This window comes from Pan paniscus, chromosome 5 (genome assembly GCF_029289425.2).
Source record: "Pan paniscus chromosome 5, NHGRI_mPanPan1-v2.0_pri, whole genome shotgun sequence".
NCBI classification, from domain to species: Eukaryota; Metazoa; Chordata; class Mammalia; order Primates; family Hominidae; genus Pan; species Pan paniscus.
The window spans coordinates 45,688,604-45,704,260 of NC_073254.2; the positions used below are offsets into that span (position 1 = coordinate 45,688,604).

Below are 15,657 nucleotides of genomic sequence, written 5' to 3' on the forward strand. Positions count from 1 at the left end.
TTGGCCACTGAATCCTGAAAGAGGAAGAATTCGGCAAGTGGGGTTCTGCCCACCAAGCTTTCTTCCCCCCCGCTCCCCTGAGTCTTTTCCCTTCACCCCCACTTCCCAAAAGCGGCAGGGAGTCAGCTGCAGGGCAGTCACTCCCTGAGCCGAAGCCTTCCTGGCTGTTTCAGTCACACCCTGAGGCCACCCCTCTTATCTTGCGAGAAGGGAGGCACACAGAGGCTGTGATTAGCTCTCACAGTAGCAAGACTGTTCCCCTCTCTGTCCTGCGGAGTGAGTGTGAGGGAAAAGAGCGCTCCTTGTCTGCTCATTATGTGCACCTGTTAAATAGTCATTCTTTCCACTGGGGCTATTAGTGGTTTTTATTGTTACTGGTCGCCCAGAATTAGAGTCACAGCTTCCTCGACAGGGTGAAAGAGAGGGCCAGGGTGCAGTCGTCTGAACGTGCTCTCGGGAGAGGAGAGGCCGGAAAGACTTGTACCAGGAGGGACTTCTAGGCTGGGCTGGCCCTTGGAGCGCCTGGGAATGGGACTTGGTGGCCCATCTTCCCTCCTGTGTTCTGGGCTGTCTGAGTGCCTCTGGGTGAGAGTCCTCACAGGAGGGAGCTTCTCCTACTGCCCAGTGTCTCCCTGGCACCTGAGGCATCACCCAGCACACAGAGGTGACCAGGAAACACAGACTCCTGTTAGAGAGGCATCTCGTGTCCTGCTCTGTTCTCTTGGGCCCTGGGACTAGAACATCTTCACCAGAGACCGGCGCCGACTCCTTGGCAGTGTGTAACATTCAGCTTGGTGCCGACGTCTGCCCATGCAGGACTGATCTCCATTCTCTCAATGACCCTAGGAGACAGGAATTATTATTATTATTATTATTATTATTATTATTTTGAGATGGAGTTTTGCTCGTAGCCCAGCCTGGCCAACATGATGAAACCCCGTCTCTACTAAAAATACAAAAATTAGCTGGGTGTGGTGGTGAACACATGTAATCCTAGCTACCCGGGAGGCTGAGACAGGAGAATCACTTGAACCCGGGAGGTAGAGGTTGCAGTGAGCTGAGATCGCACCACTGCACTCCAGCCTGGGCGACAAGAGCGAAACTCTGTCTCAAAAACACACACACACACACACACATGTTTGGACCATCCCTATTTCCTCGCTCTGCCTAAGCTGCGTCACACCATTCATCACTAGGTGACATCCTACTACAGATACCTTGTAAGCATCTGTGTATCTCTCTCCTCCCTCACTGGAAGGCAGCTCCCTGAGGGCAGGGCCCTGATCCCTTTGACTGGCTGTGGTATCCTCTCCTGTAGACCACTGGCTCATGAAATAATCAGGGAGAGAATGTGTAAATGATGATCGTGAGGTCCACTTGGACAAGCAGCCTGTGCCTGAATTTTCCTGAGGGCTTCAGAGCCTGTCTCGCCTCGCCTCACATGCCTGGCTCACCTTAGAACGGTCACCTTGACGGCTAAGGGGACACCTGTGTGCCTTGATGGTGGACCCAGGGAGTGGATGACATTAGTGAGGGAAAGAGCAAAGGCTCTGGAGGAAAACACCTGAGAGGAGTCTCTAGGCTGCCCTCTGGTGGCAGTTCTTGGAACAAGACCTGAGAGCCGCTACCTTGGCTCTCAGCATGGCACGGGAGTTTAGAGGTTATTAAAGAAATCCCCCTAAAGTCCCATCCCAAGGTCACACAGAGAACGAATGGCTAAGTAGCGACAAGAACCCAAGTCACAGTCTGTTGATCTCACTACCATGCTATCCTGCCTGCCCCCATCACAGGAGTTGAGATTATACTGCAAAAGGAAAGGTGGGGATGGGGTGGGGACTGGGGATTTTGGGGAGGGAATTGATTACTGCCTCTGAGGATATTAGGGGAAAAAACCCACAGGAGGTGCATTTGGCTTAATTCAGCAAGTTTTTTGAGTTTTGATTCAGTGCCAGGCACCTGGTGGGCACTTAATTAAAGATTAGCAGGAGAAGAAAAATGTACAGTAAGAGAGCTTAAGTTTATAACAAAGCAAGTCTTGGGTCTAATGATTTTGAAACATGAAATTGGCAGAGAAGTTAGGAGTCCCTCCTGGGCTCCTGCATCAGGGTTTGCCCCCTCTCTAATTTAACTTTTTATCAAATTTTATTGTCATGATGTATATGTTTGTCCTCCCTAAACACAGAGCCCCTTGAGGGCAGGGAGGACTGAAACTGCTTCCTGGGACTGTCACCATCACATAGCACCCCACAGAGCAGATGCTCAATGAATGTTGATTGTGTGGGCAAATGGATGAACAAAGGAATGGTTTGGAGTTTCCCTGGCCAGAAAGCTTCAAAGCAGGGCAGACAACCATCTCTTCTATCTAGTCCAAAGACATCATTCGCTGCCCAAGGCTCAGGGCTGTGCCTGGTGCTTTCTCAAGGTAACTTAGCTTGTATAATTAGATTTTACCGTGATACTAGTTCTAGGTTCTTTTTTTTTCATTGGCCAAGCATTTAATAACTATCTGTCATGTCCAAGGTTCTGGGCTATTGTTCTGTAAATCTGTGATCCTATTCTGTTATTTAATTCCATGACTCTGTGTTGACATAGACGTGACGGTGTCCCTGCGGCATTTACTCCTAGGTGAGCTTAGCCAAGGCAGGTAGAGAGGAACCAGCATTGTCTAATCTGAATGGATAAGCCAGCACAATGGGTTTCCCTGTGCAAATACCTCCATACCATCCATGCCCACTCAGTCTCCTCCCCAGCTAATGAAGACAGCCTGTTTGAGTGCCAAAATCCACTGCCTATTAATAGGTACTAAAATCTCCAATTGCCTCATGCCTCCCCCTTCTCTTTCCCACTCATCTACCTGCCATGTCAGCCTGGGAAGAATTGGTTTGCAGCCAGGCAGTCCTGCATCCAGTCTTGACTTTGGCACTTGTGATATGACTTGCACAGGTGAGTTACCTCTCTCAGTGTTGGTTCCTCATCTGTGAAATGGGGCTAATCATTTGCTTTATTGAGTGCCTTCTGGGCCGGGTACTAAGAGAGAAGGAAGGGATACAAAGAAAGACAAGGCACAGTTGCTGTCTTCAAGAAGCTCATACTTTCCAAGGAAATAAAGGCATGGAAACCCACATAGTGCTGTGGAATTAAAGAAGGTAGCATGCTGTAAAGAGCCCCAACTTTTCCCCTAGACAACATCAGGGGCTCAGTTCCTTTCCCTCCTTTCTCTCTTCTTTAAGAATTTCTCTTAGCTGGATGTGGTGGCACATGCCTGTGGTCCCAGCTACTCAGGACGCTGTGGTAGGAGGATCCCTTGAGCCCAGGAGGTCAAGACTGCAGTGAGCTGTAATTGCACCACTGCACTATCCAGCCTGGGCAACAGAGCAAGACCCTGTCTCAAAAAATAAAAAAATTAATTAATTATTTTTTTTTCCTCCTAACTAACTCCACATTATTGGCTTGAGGGTCAGTTTGAGGGGTCCAGACCTCCTTCTTCCTTTCTATCCTTAGCTTCCTGACACAGTATACCCAGAGATGTATGTGTTTCTCCCCACCCTGGGCACAATTTTTTTTTTTTTTTCTGAGACAGCTCTGTCATCCAAGCTGGAGTGCAGTGGTGCAATCATATCTCACTCCAGCTTCAACCTCTCATGCTCAGGTGATCTTCCTGCTGAGTAGCTGGGACTACAGGCATGCACTACCATGACCTGGCTAATTGTTTTTTTTTTTGAGATGGAGTCTCGCTCTGTCGTCCAGGCTGGAGTGCAGTGGTGTGACCTCGGCTCACTGCAACGTCCGCCTCCCGGGTTCACGCCATTCTCCTGCCTCAGCCTCCCGAGTAGCTGGGACTACAGGCGCCTGCCACCACTCCTGGCTAATTTTTTTTGTATTTTTAGTAGAGACCGGGTTTCACCGTGGTCTCGATCTCCTGACCTCGCGATCTGCCCACCTCGGCCTCCCAAAGTGCTGGGATTACAAGCGTGAGCCACTGCGCCTGGCAACCTGGCTAAATGTTAAACATTTTTTTTGTAGAGGTGAGGTCACACTATGTTGCCCACACTGGTATCAAACTCCTGAGCTCAAGCGATCCTCCTGCCTTGGCCTCCCAAAGTGCTAGGATTACAGGTGTGAGCCACTGTGCCTGGCCCTTTTTTAATTTTAATTTTTTTTTTTAGAGATGGGGTCTTGCTGTGTTGCCCAGGCTGACTTTGACCTCCTGAGCTCAAGCAATCTTCCACCTCAGCCTCTGGAATAGCTGGGATTACAGGTGCGCCCTACCATGTTCAGCTAACTTATTTTGTTTGTTCAGAGACAGGGTCTTGTTATATTGTCCAGGCCCAGGCACAGTTCTAATAGAGGAGAGAGACTTTCAGATATGAGCTCCTGCACTTGGCACCAAGATCTTCCCTAATTTTCCCCCAACCTGTCTCTCCAACATGTCTCTCTCTTCTTCGGGTTATTTTACTCCAATCATTCTGATCTACTCTTTGTTAATTGGGCCCTTCATTAAATAATTTAGCCTTTCACAAAACACACATTAAGTGTGCATGACGGCCCAGGCACTGTATTCTGTGTCAGGGTTACACAGATGAATAAAGAGCTGGGATGGGCCAGGCGCGGTGGCTTATGCTTGTAATCCCAGCACTTTGGGAAGCCAAGGCTGGTGGATCACGAGGTCGGGAGTTCAAGACCAGCCTGGCCAACATGGTGAAACCCCGTCTCTACTAAAAAAAAACTACAAAAATTAGCCAGGTATGGTGGCGGGTGCCTGTAATCCCAGCCATGTGGGAGGCTAAGGCAGGAGAATTGCTTTAACCCAGGAGGCGGAGGTTGCAGTGAGCCAAGATCGTGCCATTGCACTCTAGCCTGGGTGAAAAGAACAAGACTCTGTCTCAAAAAAAAAAAAAAAAAAAAGAGCTGGGATGATGTAGTGGTTAAAATCAGTGCTGTTAGCATAGCACAGACCTAAATTCGAATCCCAGTTCTGCCATTTGTCCCCTGTGTGACCTTGCATGGGTCACTGTACCTCTCTAGGCCTGTTTCTGTCTTCTGTGAAGTGATCATGATAGCATTGTTATGCAAATTAAACGAGAGCTTAAGCTGTAGAGTGTGTACCAACAGTGCCCTATGGCACATGTGCAGTAGAGAGTAGTTGCAATAGTGTGTAGCAAATACTTTGCATCCTAGGTTGGATTCCCCAGAAGCAGGCCCTGAGACAAAGATTCAAGTAAAAGAGATTTATTTAAAACTAATGAGAAGTTGGGCACGGTGGCTCACGCCTATAATCCCAACACTTTGAGAGGCGGAGGCAGGAGGGTTTCTTGAGCTCAGGAGTTTGAGACCAGGTTGGGCAATATAGTAAGACCCAATCTCTACAAAAAATATTAGCCAGACGTGGTGGCGTGCGCCTGTGATCCAGCTACTTGGGAGGCTTAGGTGGGAGGATCGCTTGGGTCCAGGCTTCAGTGAGCTGTGATCGTGCCACTGTACTCCAGCCTGGGCAACAGAGTGAGAACTGTCTCAAAAATAAATAGGCCAGGCACAGTGGCTCACGCCTGTAATCCCAACACTTTGGGAGGCCAAGGCGGGCAGATCACCTGAGGTCAGGAGTTTGAGACCAGCCTGGCCAACATGGTGAAACCCTGTTTCTACTAAAAATACAAAAATTAGCTGGGCATAGTGGCGCATGCCTGTAATCCCAGCTACTCAGGAAGCAGAGGCAGGAGAATCGCTTGAACTCAGGAGGCGGAGATTGCAGTGGGCCGAGATCACACCACTGCATTCCAGTCTGGGCAACAAGAGGGAGACTCCGTCTCAAAAATTGAATAAATAAATAAAAGTAATGAGGGGACTGGGCATGATGGCTCACACCTGCAATCCCAGTGCTTTGGGAGGCCAAGGCAGGAGGATTGCTTGAGTCCAGGAGTTCCAGACCAGCCTGGGCAACATGGCAAGACATCATTTCTGCAAGAAATTAAAAAATTAGCCCAGTGAGTGGAGTGCATCTATAGTACCAGCTACTCAGAAGGCTGAGGCAGGAGGACCACTTGAGCCCAGGAGGTCGAGACTGCAATGAGTTATGATTGTGCCACTGCACTTTAGCCTGGGTGACAGAGTGAGACCCTGTCTTAAAAAAAAAAAAAAGTAATGAGGGTGGGGAGGAGTGGAAAGGGAGTGGGAAAGTGGGACCCAAGCACATGAGTGGAACCAAGCTAAGTCTCATGGAGGGCTGGGGTACTGACACCTTCATATTTGTCCACCATTGGTTAAGGCCTGGGGGCGGGCTGGGGGAGTGGGAGGGTGGTGGCATGTGAGGATGTGGGAGAGAAAAATTTCCAAGTGCTTCCAGCTCTCTGCCCCTGGAAAAGGTCCCGGCAGAGGCATAGGCGGGGCTGTTGGGAGTGATTTAGCACTCTGGGAGTCCGTAGGCACAAAAATGGTAAAGGGGTTCAAGAAGAAATGCGTAGAACACAGTCCCTGCCCCACAAGATTCATGGCCTGGGAAGGGAAGACAGACATGAATAAATCATTGCCATAGGGTGACTGGGGTGAAGGGCGTTGGGGGTCGGGTGGGGTGTGGGAAGGAGTGGTGTAGGCAGAGGCATCCCTGAGGAGAAATGCAGCTGGTTTGGGAGAGGACGGCCATTCCAGACATAGGGAACAGCACACATGAAGGCTGATGCACATACGCGCAAGGGCTGGTCCCCAGAGCTGGTGGTTCTGGCCACGAGAGCTCATCACCTGGGGGCAGCTTCTGTACCTGCACCCTGCATGAGGCTCCGGGTCTGCCCTTCCTGGTCCATCCTCCAGACACACTGCCTGTTCTTCTCTCAGGTCCCGCTCCGGGCCCTCCTCCCAGAAGCCTCCCCTGACTAGTCCAGCTCACCGTGACTCTTCTGAACTCACGGCGTTTACTGCCAAGGCTATTACGTTGGCGCTCGCTCATGTCATTATTAGGAAATATGCATTTTTACTGTCTTTGATGTTATTTAAACTTGCCTGTAAATTCTGTCTCTCTCAATTTTAAGTTCCGAGTAGAAACTACATATTTTTATTATTTATATTCTTATATTCTCCCATGGCACCCGGCATTCGTGGACACATTGAGGAAGTAAGATAATGAATGAATGAATGAATGGGTGAATCCAGTCCAGCTTGGGGCCTATTTAATTCTACTAGGCTCACCCTACAATTCTTATGTGTTCTCAGATTATTCCTAAACCCTAAGCTTAGTTTTGTTTCATTCGGGCCACATGTAGTTTTTTTTTGTTTTTTGTTTTCTGAGACGGGGTCTTGCTCTGTCGCCCAGGCTGCAGTGCAGTGGCACGATCTTGGCTCACCGCAACCTCTGCCTCCCAGGTTCAAGGGATTCTCCTGCCTCAGCCTCCCGAGAAGCTGGGATTACAGGCGCCCGCCACCATGCCCAGGTAATTTTTTTGTATTTTTAGTAGAGACAGGGATTCACCATGTTGGTGAGGCTGGTCTCGAACTCCTGACCTCAGGTAATCCACCCGCCTCAGCCTCCCAAAGTGCTAGGATTACAGGTGTGAGCCACCACGCCTGATCTCATGTGTAGTTTTTTGGTTTTTTATTTGTTTGTTTTTTTGAGATGGAGTCTCGCTCTGTCGCCCAGGCTAGAGTGCAGTGCCACGATCTCGGCTCACTGCAAGCTCCACCTCCCAGGTTCACGCCATTCTCCTGTCTCAGCCTCCCGAGTAGCTGGGACTACAGGCGCCAGCCACCATGCCCGGCTAATTTTTTTTGTATTTTTAGTAGAGACTGGGTTTCACCATGTTAGCCAGGATGGTCTCGATCTCCTGACTTCGTGATTCGCCCGCCTTGGCCTCCCGAAGTGCTGGGATTACGGGCGTGAGCCACCGCGCCCAGCCTCTCATATGTAGTTTTTAATGAGAGTTACCACATAAGCAAACTGGGTTCTAAGTGGTGAAATTTAAGGTTATGCAACCTCAGTTTCTTTTAACCCCTCTTCATCCCTAACCCTGGTCGGATACTTGATTGACAGTAGACCATTGGGATCTCTGAGCTCCTGTCCTTCTAACCTGACTGCCTCTTTAAAGGATTTTGAAAAACTATGTCCCTTGCACATTTGTATTGTTTTGAGACAGGGTCTCACTCTGTTGCCCAGACTGGAGTGCAGTGGTGCCATCTTGGCTCACTATAGCCTCAACCTCCCAGGGTCAAGCAATCTTCCCACCTCAGCCTCCTGAGTAGCTGGGACTACAGGCGTGGGCCACCACATCTGGCTAATTTCTTAAATTTTCTGTAGAAACAGTTTTGCCATGTTGCCTAGGCTGGTCTCAAACTCCTGGCCACAAGCAATCCACCCGATTCGGCCTCCCGAAGTGCTGGTATTACAGGCATGAGCCACCTCGCCCAGCCCCTTGCACATTTTTAAGTCAACATTTAACATTTGTAATAATTTAATAGCATTCCAAAGGGTATGCTTTTCAGGGAATTGCAAATACATGTTAAAAATCACATCACTATTTATGTATTTATTTATTTACTTATTATTTTTGAGATGGAGTCTCACTCTGTCTCCCAGGCTGGAGTGCAGTGGTGCGATCTCAGCTCACTGCAACCTCTGCCTCCCAGGTTCAAGCAATTCTCATGCCCTAGCTTCCCGAGTAGCTGGGATGCCCAGCTAAGTTTTTTGTATTTTTAGTAGAGACAGTTTCACCATTGTCCAGGCTGGTCTTGAATTGCTGACCTCAAGTGATCTGCCTACCTCGGCCTCCCAAATGCTGGGATTACAGGCGTGAGCCACCATGCCTGGCCATGTCAGTTTTTAAAATTAAAAACAATTTGTTGTGTTCAGTCTGTCGGAGACTGCACATCACTCTAAGTGTAGCAAATTGAATATAATGCCATAGAACTTTCATATCTGTTAGCATCCTTTTAAAAAATACGTGAACAAGCCCTTGAACAAGTGTTAGAAACAGTTATTCTATTTGTATTGCAATTATTGCAATTAATCAAAACTAGGAATATTCACAAGGATTAAACTTAAAAAGTTGGTCAGGCGCGGTGGCTCGTGCCTGTAATCTCAGCACTTTGGGAGGCCAAGATGGGCCGATCACTTGAGCTCAGGAGTTTGAGACAAGCCCGGGCAACATGGTAAAACCCCATCTCTAAAAACAAAACAAAACAAAACAAATACAAAAAATTAGTCAGGGGTGGTGCACCTGTAGTCTCAGCTACTCCAGAGGCTGAGATAGGAGGATTGCTTGAGCCCAGGAGGTTGAAGCTATATGAGCCATGATCGTGCCACTGCACTCCAGCCTGGATGACAGATGGAGACCCTGTCTCAAATAAACACACAAAAAGACATGAAAAGTAACTTATTGAAAATGCATCTCTTGGCCAGGCGTGGTGGTTTACACCTGTAATCCTAGCACTTTGGGAGGCCAGGGCAAGCAGATCCCATGAGATCAGGAATTCGAGACCAGCCTGGCCAACATGGCAAAATCCCATCTCTACTAAAAATAGAAAACTTATCTGGGTGTGGTGGCACACACCTGTAATCCCAGCTACTCGGGAGGTTGAGGCAGGAGAATCACTTGAATCCAGGAGGCGGAGGTTGCAGTGAGCTGATATCTGCCGTGCCACTGCACTCCAGCCTGGGCGACAGAGAGATAATACGTCTCAAAAAAAAAAAAGAAAAGAAAGAAAATGAATCTCTTAATGAGATGGGAAAGGTTGATTTGTTTCCTATTGACCTTTGGCGGCTCTGGGAAGGGCACTCTGGTCAGGCCCAGGACAAGCAGGAGATTCATTCTGGGGTGGGGGCACATATTAATCTGGAAACTGATTCCCTTAAAACTGGTCCTGCCGACACACCCCTGGGAAGGTTTGCATATACCACTAGGGGTATCCAAGCCATAGGCCATTAAACAGAGATGAAACTTGCCTTCCCATTCTTTAATATAGTGTTCTCAGAAAGGGAGAAATGTGGGCCCGAATGTTATTGTGACTTGCATAGTGACATTTCCAACCCTCCTCCTGCTGAGCCCCAGAGCCTTACATGCTGGACATGGGCAAGATAGGAACTCAAGTTACTTCCAGGTCTCCGTAAGTTTAGGACTGTGAAGAGGGCATCCTAATAGTCAAAAACATAAGTGTTGGCCGGGCACAGTGGCTCACGCCTGTAATCCCAGCACTTTGGGAGGCCGAGGCGGGCAGATCACGATGTCAGGAGTTCGAGACCAGCCTGGCCAACATGGTGAAACCCCATCTCTACTAAAATACAAAAATTAGCCGGGCATGGTGGTGCGCACCTGTAATCCCAGCTACTCAGAAGGCTGAGGCAGGAGAATGGCTTGAACCCGGGAGGCGGAGGTTGCAGTGAGCCGAGATCGTGCCATTGCACTCCAGCCTGGGCATAGAGTGAGACTCCGTCTAAAAAAAAAAAAAAAGAAAGAAAAAGAAGAAAGAGGCCGGGCGCTGTGGCTCACGCGTGTAATCCCAGCACTTTGGGAGGCCCAGGCAGGCAGATCACGAGGTCAGGAGATCGAGACCACCCTGGCTAACCCGGTGAAACCCCGCCTCTACTAAAAAATACAAAAAATTAGCCTGGCGTGGTGGCGGGCGCCTGTAGTCCCAGCTACTCGGGAGGCTGAGGCAGAATAGCATGAACCCGGGAGGCGGAGCTTGCAGTGAGCCGAGATCGTGCCACTGTACTTCAGCCTGGGCGACAGAGCGAGACTTCGTCTCAAAAAAGAAAAAAACAAATAAATAAAAATAAATAAAAAAGACCCTAAGTGTTAGTTAAAGCAGCAGCCTAGATTCAGAATTAAGAAAACATGATTTTTATTTTTCCGTTTCATGGAAGCAGCAGCTGTCTACTGATAGTTCCTGCCGCCGGCCACCAGGTGGCAGAAGGGAACACAGTACCATAGCCCTGCCCCAGCGATCGCGCGGGCAGGAAGACCGGGTGGGAGGTAGGTGGGGCCGAGGCCTGGAGGTGAGGTAGGAGAGTAGGCTTAGGCTGTCAGAGGGAAAAACGGGCGATGTGAGGACTAAGTATGGATCTCAGGAGGGGACAGGAAATATTGAGAACACCACCTTACGGGTTCAGAATAAAACCGAGGGAATGAGGAAGAGGTTTAAGGAGATAGGCTAAATTGGGAAGAATTCACGGGGAATCAGAGGGTGGAGAGGGCGTGGGTGCCTGGAGATGCCTGGGAGCAGAACGGCTGAGGGGACTCCATTATCTGTACTCTTCCCGGGGTGGGTCTAGGTCTGGCTCCTCCTGAGGTCGGTGGTCCACCTCAGGGGCAGGAGGCCAGGGGTTTTCTGGGGGCTGGGGTCCTGCCGGCCAAGGGTCATCAGGCCGGGGAGGTTGAGGAGGATCCGTTCTAGGCGGTTCAGGGGGCCAGACTCCAGTTTCAGGCAGGTCTCTCCAGGGAGGACTGGGGCGGGGAGGCGGAGGATCTTCAAAGAGAGGGGGTGCCCCTGGCCAAGGGTCACCGGGGACTGGGGGGCCCTGAGGCAATGTTGGGGAGCCTGCCTCCTCTCGGTCCTCTGCGGGTGGGTGAGAGGGGTGGTCCTCGCTGCCTGAGATGCCTGTAAAGGAGGAAGGAGGAAGGTAAGAGGTGGTGAGGGCTTCTCTCCCCAGCCCCACCCAGCCCCAGCCCCAGGAGGAGGAGCCTGTCTGGATGGACGCAGCCTCAACTGACCCATAAACAGACCAAAAAAGTCACTCTCAAAGAGCTCTTGGTAGGTTTGTAAATACTTAACTGATGGTAAAATGGCATGAACCCCTACCCCCGATGGATCTGAACCGTTCACTTGACCCACTTTAAACTGACCAGACTTCTCCAAATAAGCTCCATCCACCCCTGGTTGGGGTACCCCACTAGCTTTGTCCTCAGGCCAACCTGCAACCCAAAGTGGGTTACACCTTGGCCCCCAGGCACACAGACCCCAGCTTTACAAGGACCCCAGCTCCTTAACACAGATCCCAGCTCCGAGGAAACTCGTCCCCCCCACGTTTATCCTGACCGACTTTGCCACATGGAGCCAGCAAACCATTTCTGGTGAGAGCCAAATGCACCTTCTGCACCATGTCCCCCACCCAATGTGTCCAGAAAGCCATTTCTGGTGAGCCAGATGCACCTTCTGCATCCCCTGAATTCCTGTCCCCAGCCCCATGCGTCCAGTTCACCTCCGCCATCTTGAGTATCCCTCATCACCCCAAACTGCAGTCCCTGCCTCTGTTCCCACCTCACCTCTGGTGTGCAGGCAAAGGACCAGGATCCCCAGGAGCTTCCAGTTGAGGATCATGGCTATGTACTGGCCCCCAAAGCTGGGGTGGGCTGAGTCTGGGTGCCTGGGAACCCCAAGAGGCTTTATAGGGGAGGAGTGGAGGAGGGGCCAGCCCAGTGGCACAGGAATACCATCAGAACAGAACTGGTCAAACCCGTTGGGAAGGCCTGGGCTGATGTGTCACCCCTGAAGGTGGCGTCCCTTATTTTAGTCCTCCAGCCCAGGACCCAGCTGCCTGCTCTCCCTATCATGACCCAGAGCCTGCGTCACCCCACCCTGGTTTTCACACCCTCCATCCACACCCTGGAGCAGTCAATACCCACTTGGCATCTCCGTAATCACAGAGATGTCCACCTTCATCCCTTGCAACTATTGGAAGCCAAAGAATGGGAGCAAATCACGCGTTGGGCGTTGGGAAGCACCGTAATTACAGGGTTGGGAGGCAGGATGCCTGTGCTGGGGAAGGAGGTGCCTTTCAAACCTGGGATGCAGCTGGGACAGTGTCAGCTACTACCCCAGCCTCCCCACTCACCCCCGCACTGAAAGCTCCCCCTGGGGCTTCGTGCTTTCCTGGGCACTTCCCTTCCCCCATGGGATCCAGGCATCCTGCTCTCCACCATGTCCTTCTTCAGGCATGCAGGGGACCTCCAAGCAATGACATCCAAGGAATTCCATCTGGCAGCCACCCAGGATGACTGCAGAAAAGGAAGGACACAGGAGGATATCCTGGTTCCCTCTTCCCACCCAGAGCTGTTTGCATCAGTCCTGCCAATGGCTCTGGAAGAAGCTGCCAGGCTCCAGCAACCTCAGCCCCTTCCTCCTCCGTCAGGAATCCACCTATCCGCCTCTAGGACCTCGGCTCCAACTCTATTGTACTCGCCTCCCCCCTCCCATTCTCCTTTTGGTCTCAGCTCCTTGATCTAAGCCTCCCAGAGAGACCCCTAGAACGTTTCCCTCAAGGACCTTTCTGCCTGGAAGTCTGTTAGCCTTTCAGAAGTAACATGTCCAAAATAAAATTTGATTCCTCCCAGGTTGTTCCCTGCCTGGTCCGCTACCCCACAGTAAGGAACACCTTATTATGCAATGGCGTGATCTCGTCTGTTCCCTCCAGGGCTCACGCAGAAACCTTCGTTACACTCCTCCACTATCCACAGTCCATCCACCTGCAAGCCCCTCCACACCCTGTCCAAACCCAGCCCATCATCCTGAGCCACCACCTCCCCTGAGCCTCCCCAACACCCTTCTAATTGGCCCCCTTGCTCCCACTCTTTATCCCTCCCCCTCACACAAAGCCTGTCCTCCACCAGCAAAAGAGGTCTTAAAATATACATCAGGCGGGCCTGGTGTGGTGGCTCGCACCTGTAATCCCAGCACTTTGGGAGGCCGAAGCGGGCGGATCACCTGAGGTCGGGAGTTCAAGACCAGCCTGACCAACATGGAGAAACCCCGTCTCTACTAAAAATACAAAAATATTAGCCGGACATGGTGGCACATACCTGTAATCCCAGCTACTCAAGAGGCTGAGGCAGGAGAATCGCTTGAACCCAGGAGGCAGAGGTTGTGGTGAGCTGAGATCACACCATTGCACTCCAGCCTGGGCAACAAGAGTGAAATTCCATCTCAAAAAAAAAAAAACCATATATATATATATCTATCAGGCCAGGCGTAGTGGCTCATGCCAGCACTTTGGGAGGCTGACACCGGAGGACCACTTGGGCTCAGGAGTTGTGTGCGCTGCTTCACCTGCAGCAAGACTGTGGGCAACACGTGGGAGGCCTACCTGGGGCTGCTGCAGGCCAAGTACACTGATGGGGACGCCCTGGGCCTGAAGCGCCACAGCCACTGCCTGCCGCATGCTGCTGGCCCACGTGGACCTGATGCGGAAACTGCTCAATTATGCCCTCCTGGGGAAGTGACCTTGTTAGACCCACCCATCTGCTGTGCTGGGTGCCGGGAGCAATCGCTGACCACAGTGTGTGGATGTGTGTACCTCACTCTGGAAGGGACCATCCAGTAAGTCCCTCAGGAAAAAAAATGTACACCAAATCATGTTGCGTCTTCCCTTTGTTTGGAGAGTGAGGACAGGTTCTCGCTCTCTTAGGCTGGGGTGCAGTGGTGCGATCACAGCTCATTGCAGCCTCAACCTCTTGGGCTCAAACAATCCTCCGAACTCAGCCTCTGGAGTAACTAGGACCATGGGTGCATGCCACCATGCCCTCCAATGTTTTTTATTTTTATTTTTTATATAGATGGAGTCTCCCTATGTTGGCTGGTCTCAAACTCCTGGGCTCAAGCGATCTGCTCACCTCGGCCTCCCAAAAAAGTGCTGGGATTCAGCTACTCCGGAGGCTGAGGCAGGAGAATTGCTTGAACCTGGGAGGTGGAGGTTGCAGTGAGCTGAGATTGTGCCACTGCACTCCAGCCTGGCAACAAGAGCAAAACTGTCTCAAAAAAAAAAAGTGCTGGGATTACAGGCGGGAGCCACAGCACCAGGCCCCCTTCCCTGGTTTTTTTTTTTTTTTTTTTTTTTCTTCTTCTTCTTTTGAGGCTGAGTCTCGCTCTGTCACCCAGGCTGGAGTGCAGTGGCATGATCCCGGCTCACTGCAACCTCCACCTCCCGTGTCCAAGCAATTCTCCTGTCAGCCTCCTGAGTAGCTGGGACTACAGGCTCACACCACCACACCTGGCTAATTTTTTGTATTTTAGTAGAGACGAAGTTTCACCATGTTGCCCAGGCTGGTCTCAAACTCCTGAACTCAGGTGATCCGCCTGCCTCAGCCTCCCAAAGTGTCAGGATTACAGGCGTGAGCCACCACACCTGGCTTTCTTCCCCGTTTTTAAAGAAGTACTCCAATGGTTTTCTATTGACTTACAGTAAAATCCAGACTTGGCCACATCTCGGCCTTGCAGCAGCATCCTTGAGCATTCTCTACAGAGCCCTCCTGGCCACCACAGGAGCCCACTTCAGGCAGGCCTCTGCACAAGGTCCCCTGCTCAGAGGCCTCTCCCCAGAGTCAGTTTCTATCACATCATCGTACTGTACTTTCTCTTCAAGCACTTATTTGAAATGATCTCATTCATCTGTTTAGGTCCCATCTGCTCGCTCTCTCTCCCACTAGGATGTAGGCTCTCAGGGTCCAAGTGGCCCCCAGGCTAATACAGTGCCTGGCTCTGACATTCCTGTTGAACGAGTGAATGTTTCATCTTCCCCACTCCTAGCATTTATCATCTTCCAGAAGAAAAGAGTTTTAAAACAAAAGTTGAGAATAAAGAAAAGCAGGAGCTTCCCAAACATTTCCAAAGCTGCCTAGAAAAAGGATTTGAAAAGGTGCCACCCATAGAGAGAGCTATGGGTGGGACCACTTCTCACATCTCCAA

At 50.7% G+C, this 15,657-nt stretch overlaps 2 protein-coding genes and 1 non-coding gene across 3 annotated transcripts; 2 read left to right on the forward strand and 1 right to left on the reverse strand.

Moving 5' to 3' along the window:
- Positions 1 to 10,918: 10,918 nt before the first annotated feature.
- On the forward strand, positions 10,919 to 12,944 carry LOC129397943 (uncharacterized). The gene is made up of 3 exons (XR_010112265.1): positions 10,919 to 10,952; positions 11,630 to 11,730; positions 12,912 to 12,944. It is a non-coding gene; the product is annotated as an uncharacterized LOC129397943 (transcript).
- On the reverse strand, positions 10,950 to 12,337 carry PSORS1C2 (psoriasis susceptibility 1 candidate 2). The gene is made up of 2 exons (XM_003807335.4): positions 12,243 to 12,337; positions 10,950 to 11,577 (listed from the first exon to the last, which is right to left on the reverse strand). The coding sequence occupies exons 1-2, from the start codon at positions 12,295 to 12,297 to the stop codon at positions 11,222 to 11,224; spliced, it is 411 nt and encodes a 136-aa protein (XP_003807383.1). The 5' UTR covers positions 12,298 to 12,337; the 3' UTR covers positions 10,950 to 11,221.
- Positions 12,945 to 13,246: 302 nt separating the features above from the next.
- LOC112440089 (RNA polymerase II, I and III subunit L) lies at positions 13,247 to 15,400 on the forward strand. Its single transcript, XM_063604785.1, is given in 2 exon segments — positions 13,247 to 14,116; positions 14,118 to 15,400. Coding segments are annotated over 2 exon segments (240 nt in total). The 5' UTR covers positions 13,247 to 13,954; the 3' UTR covers positions 14,196 to 15,400.
- Positions 15,401 to 15,657: the final 257 nt, after the last annotated feature.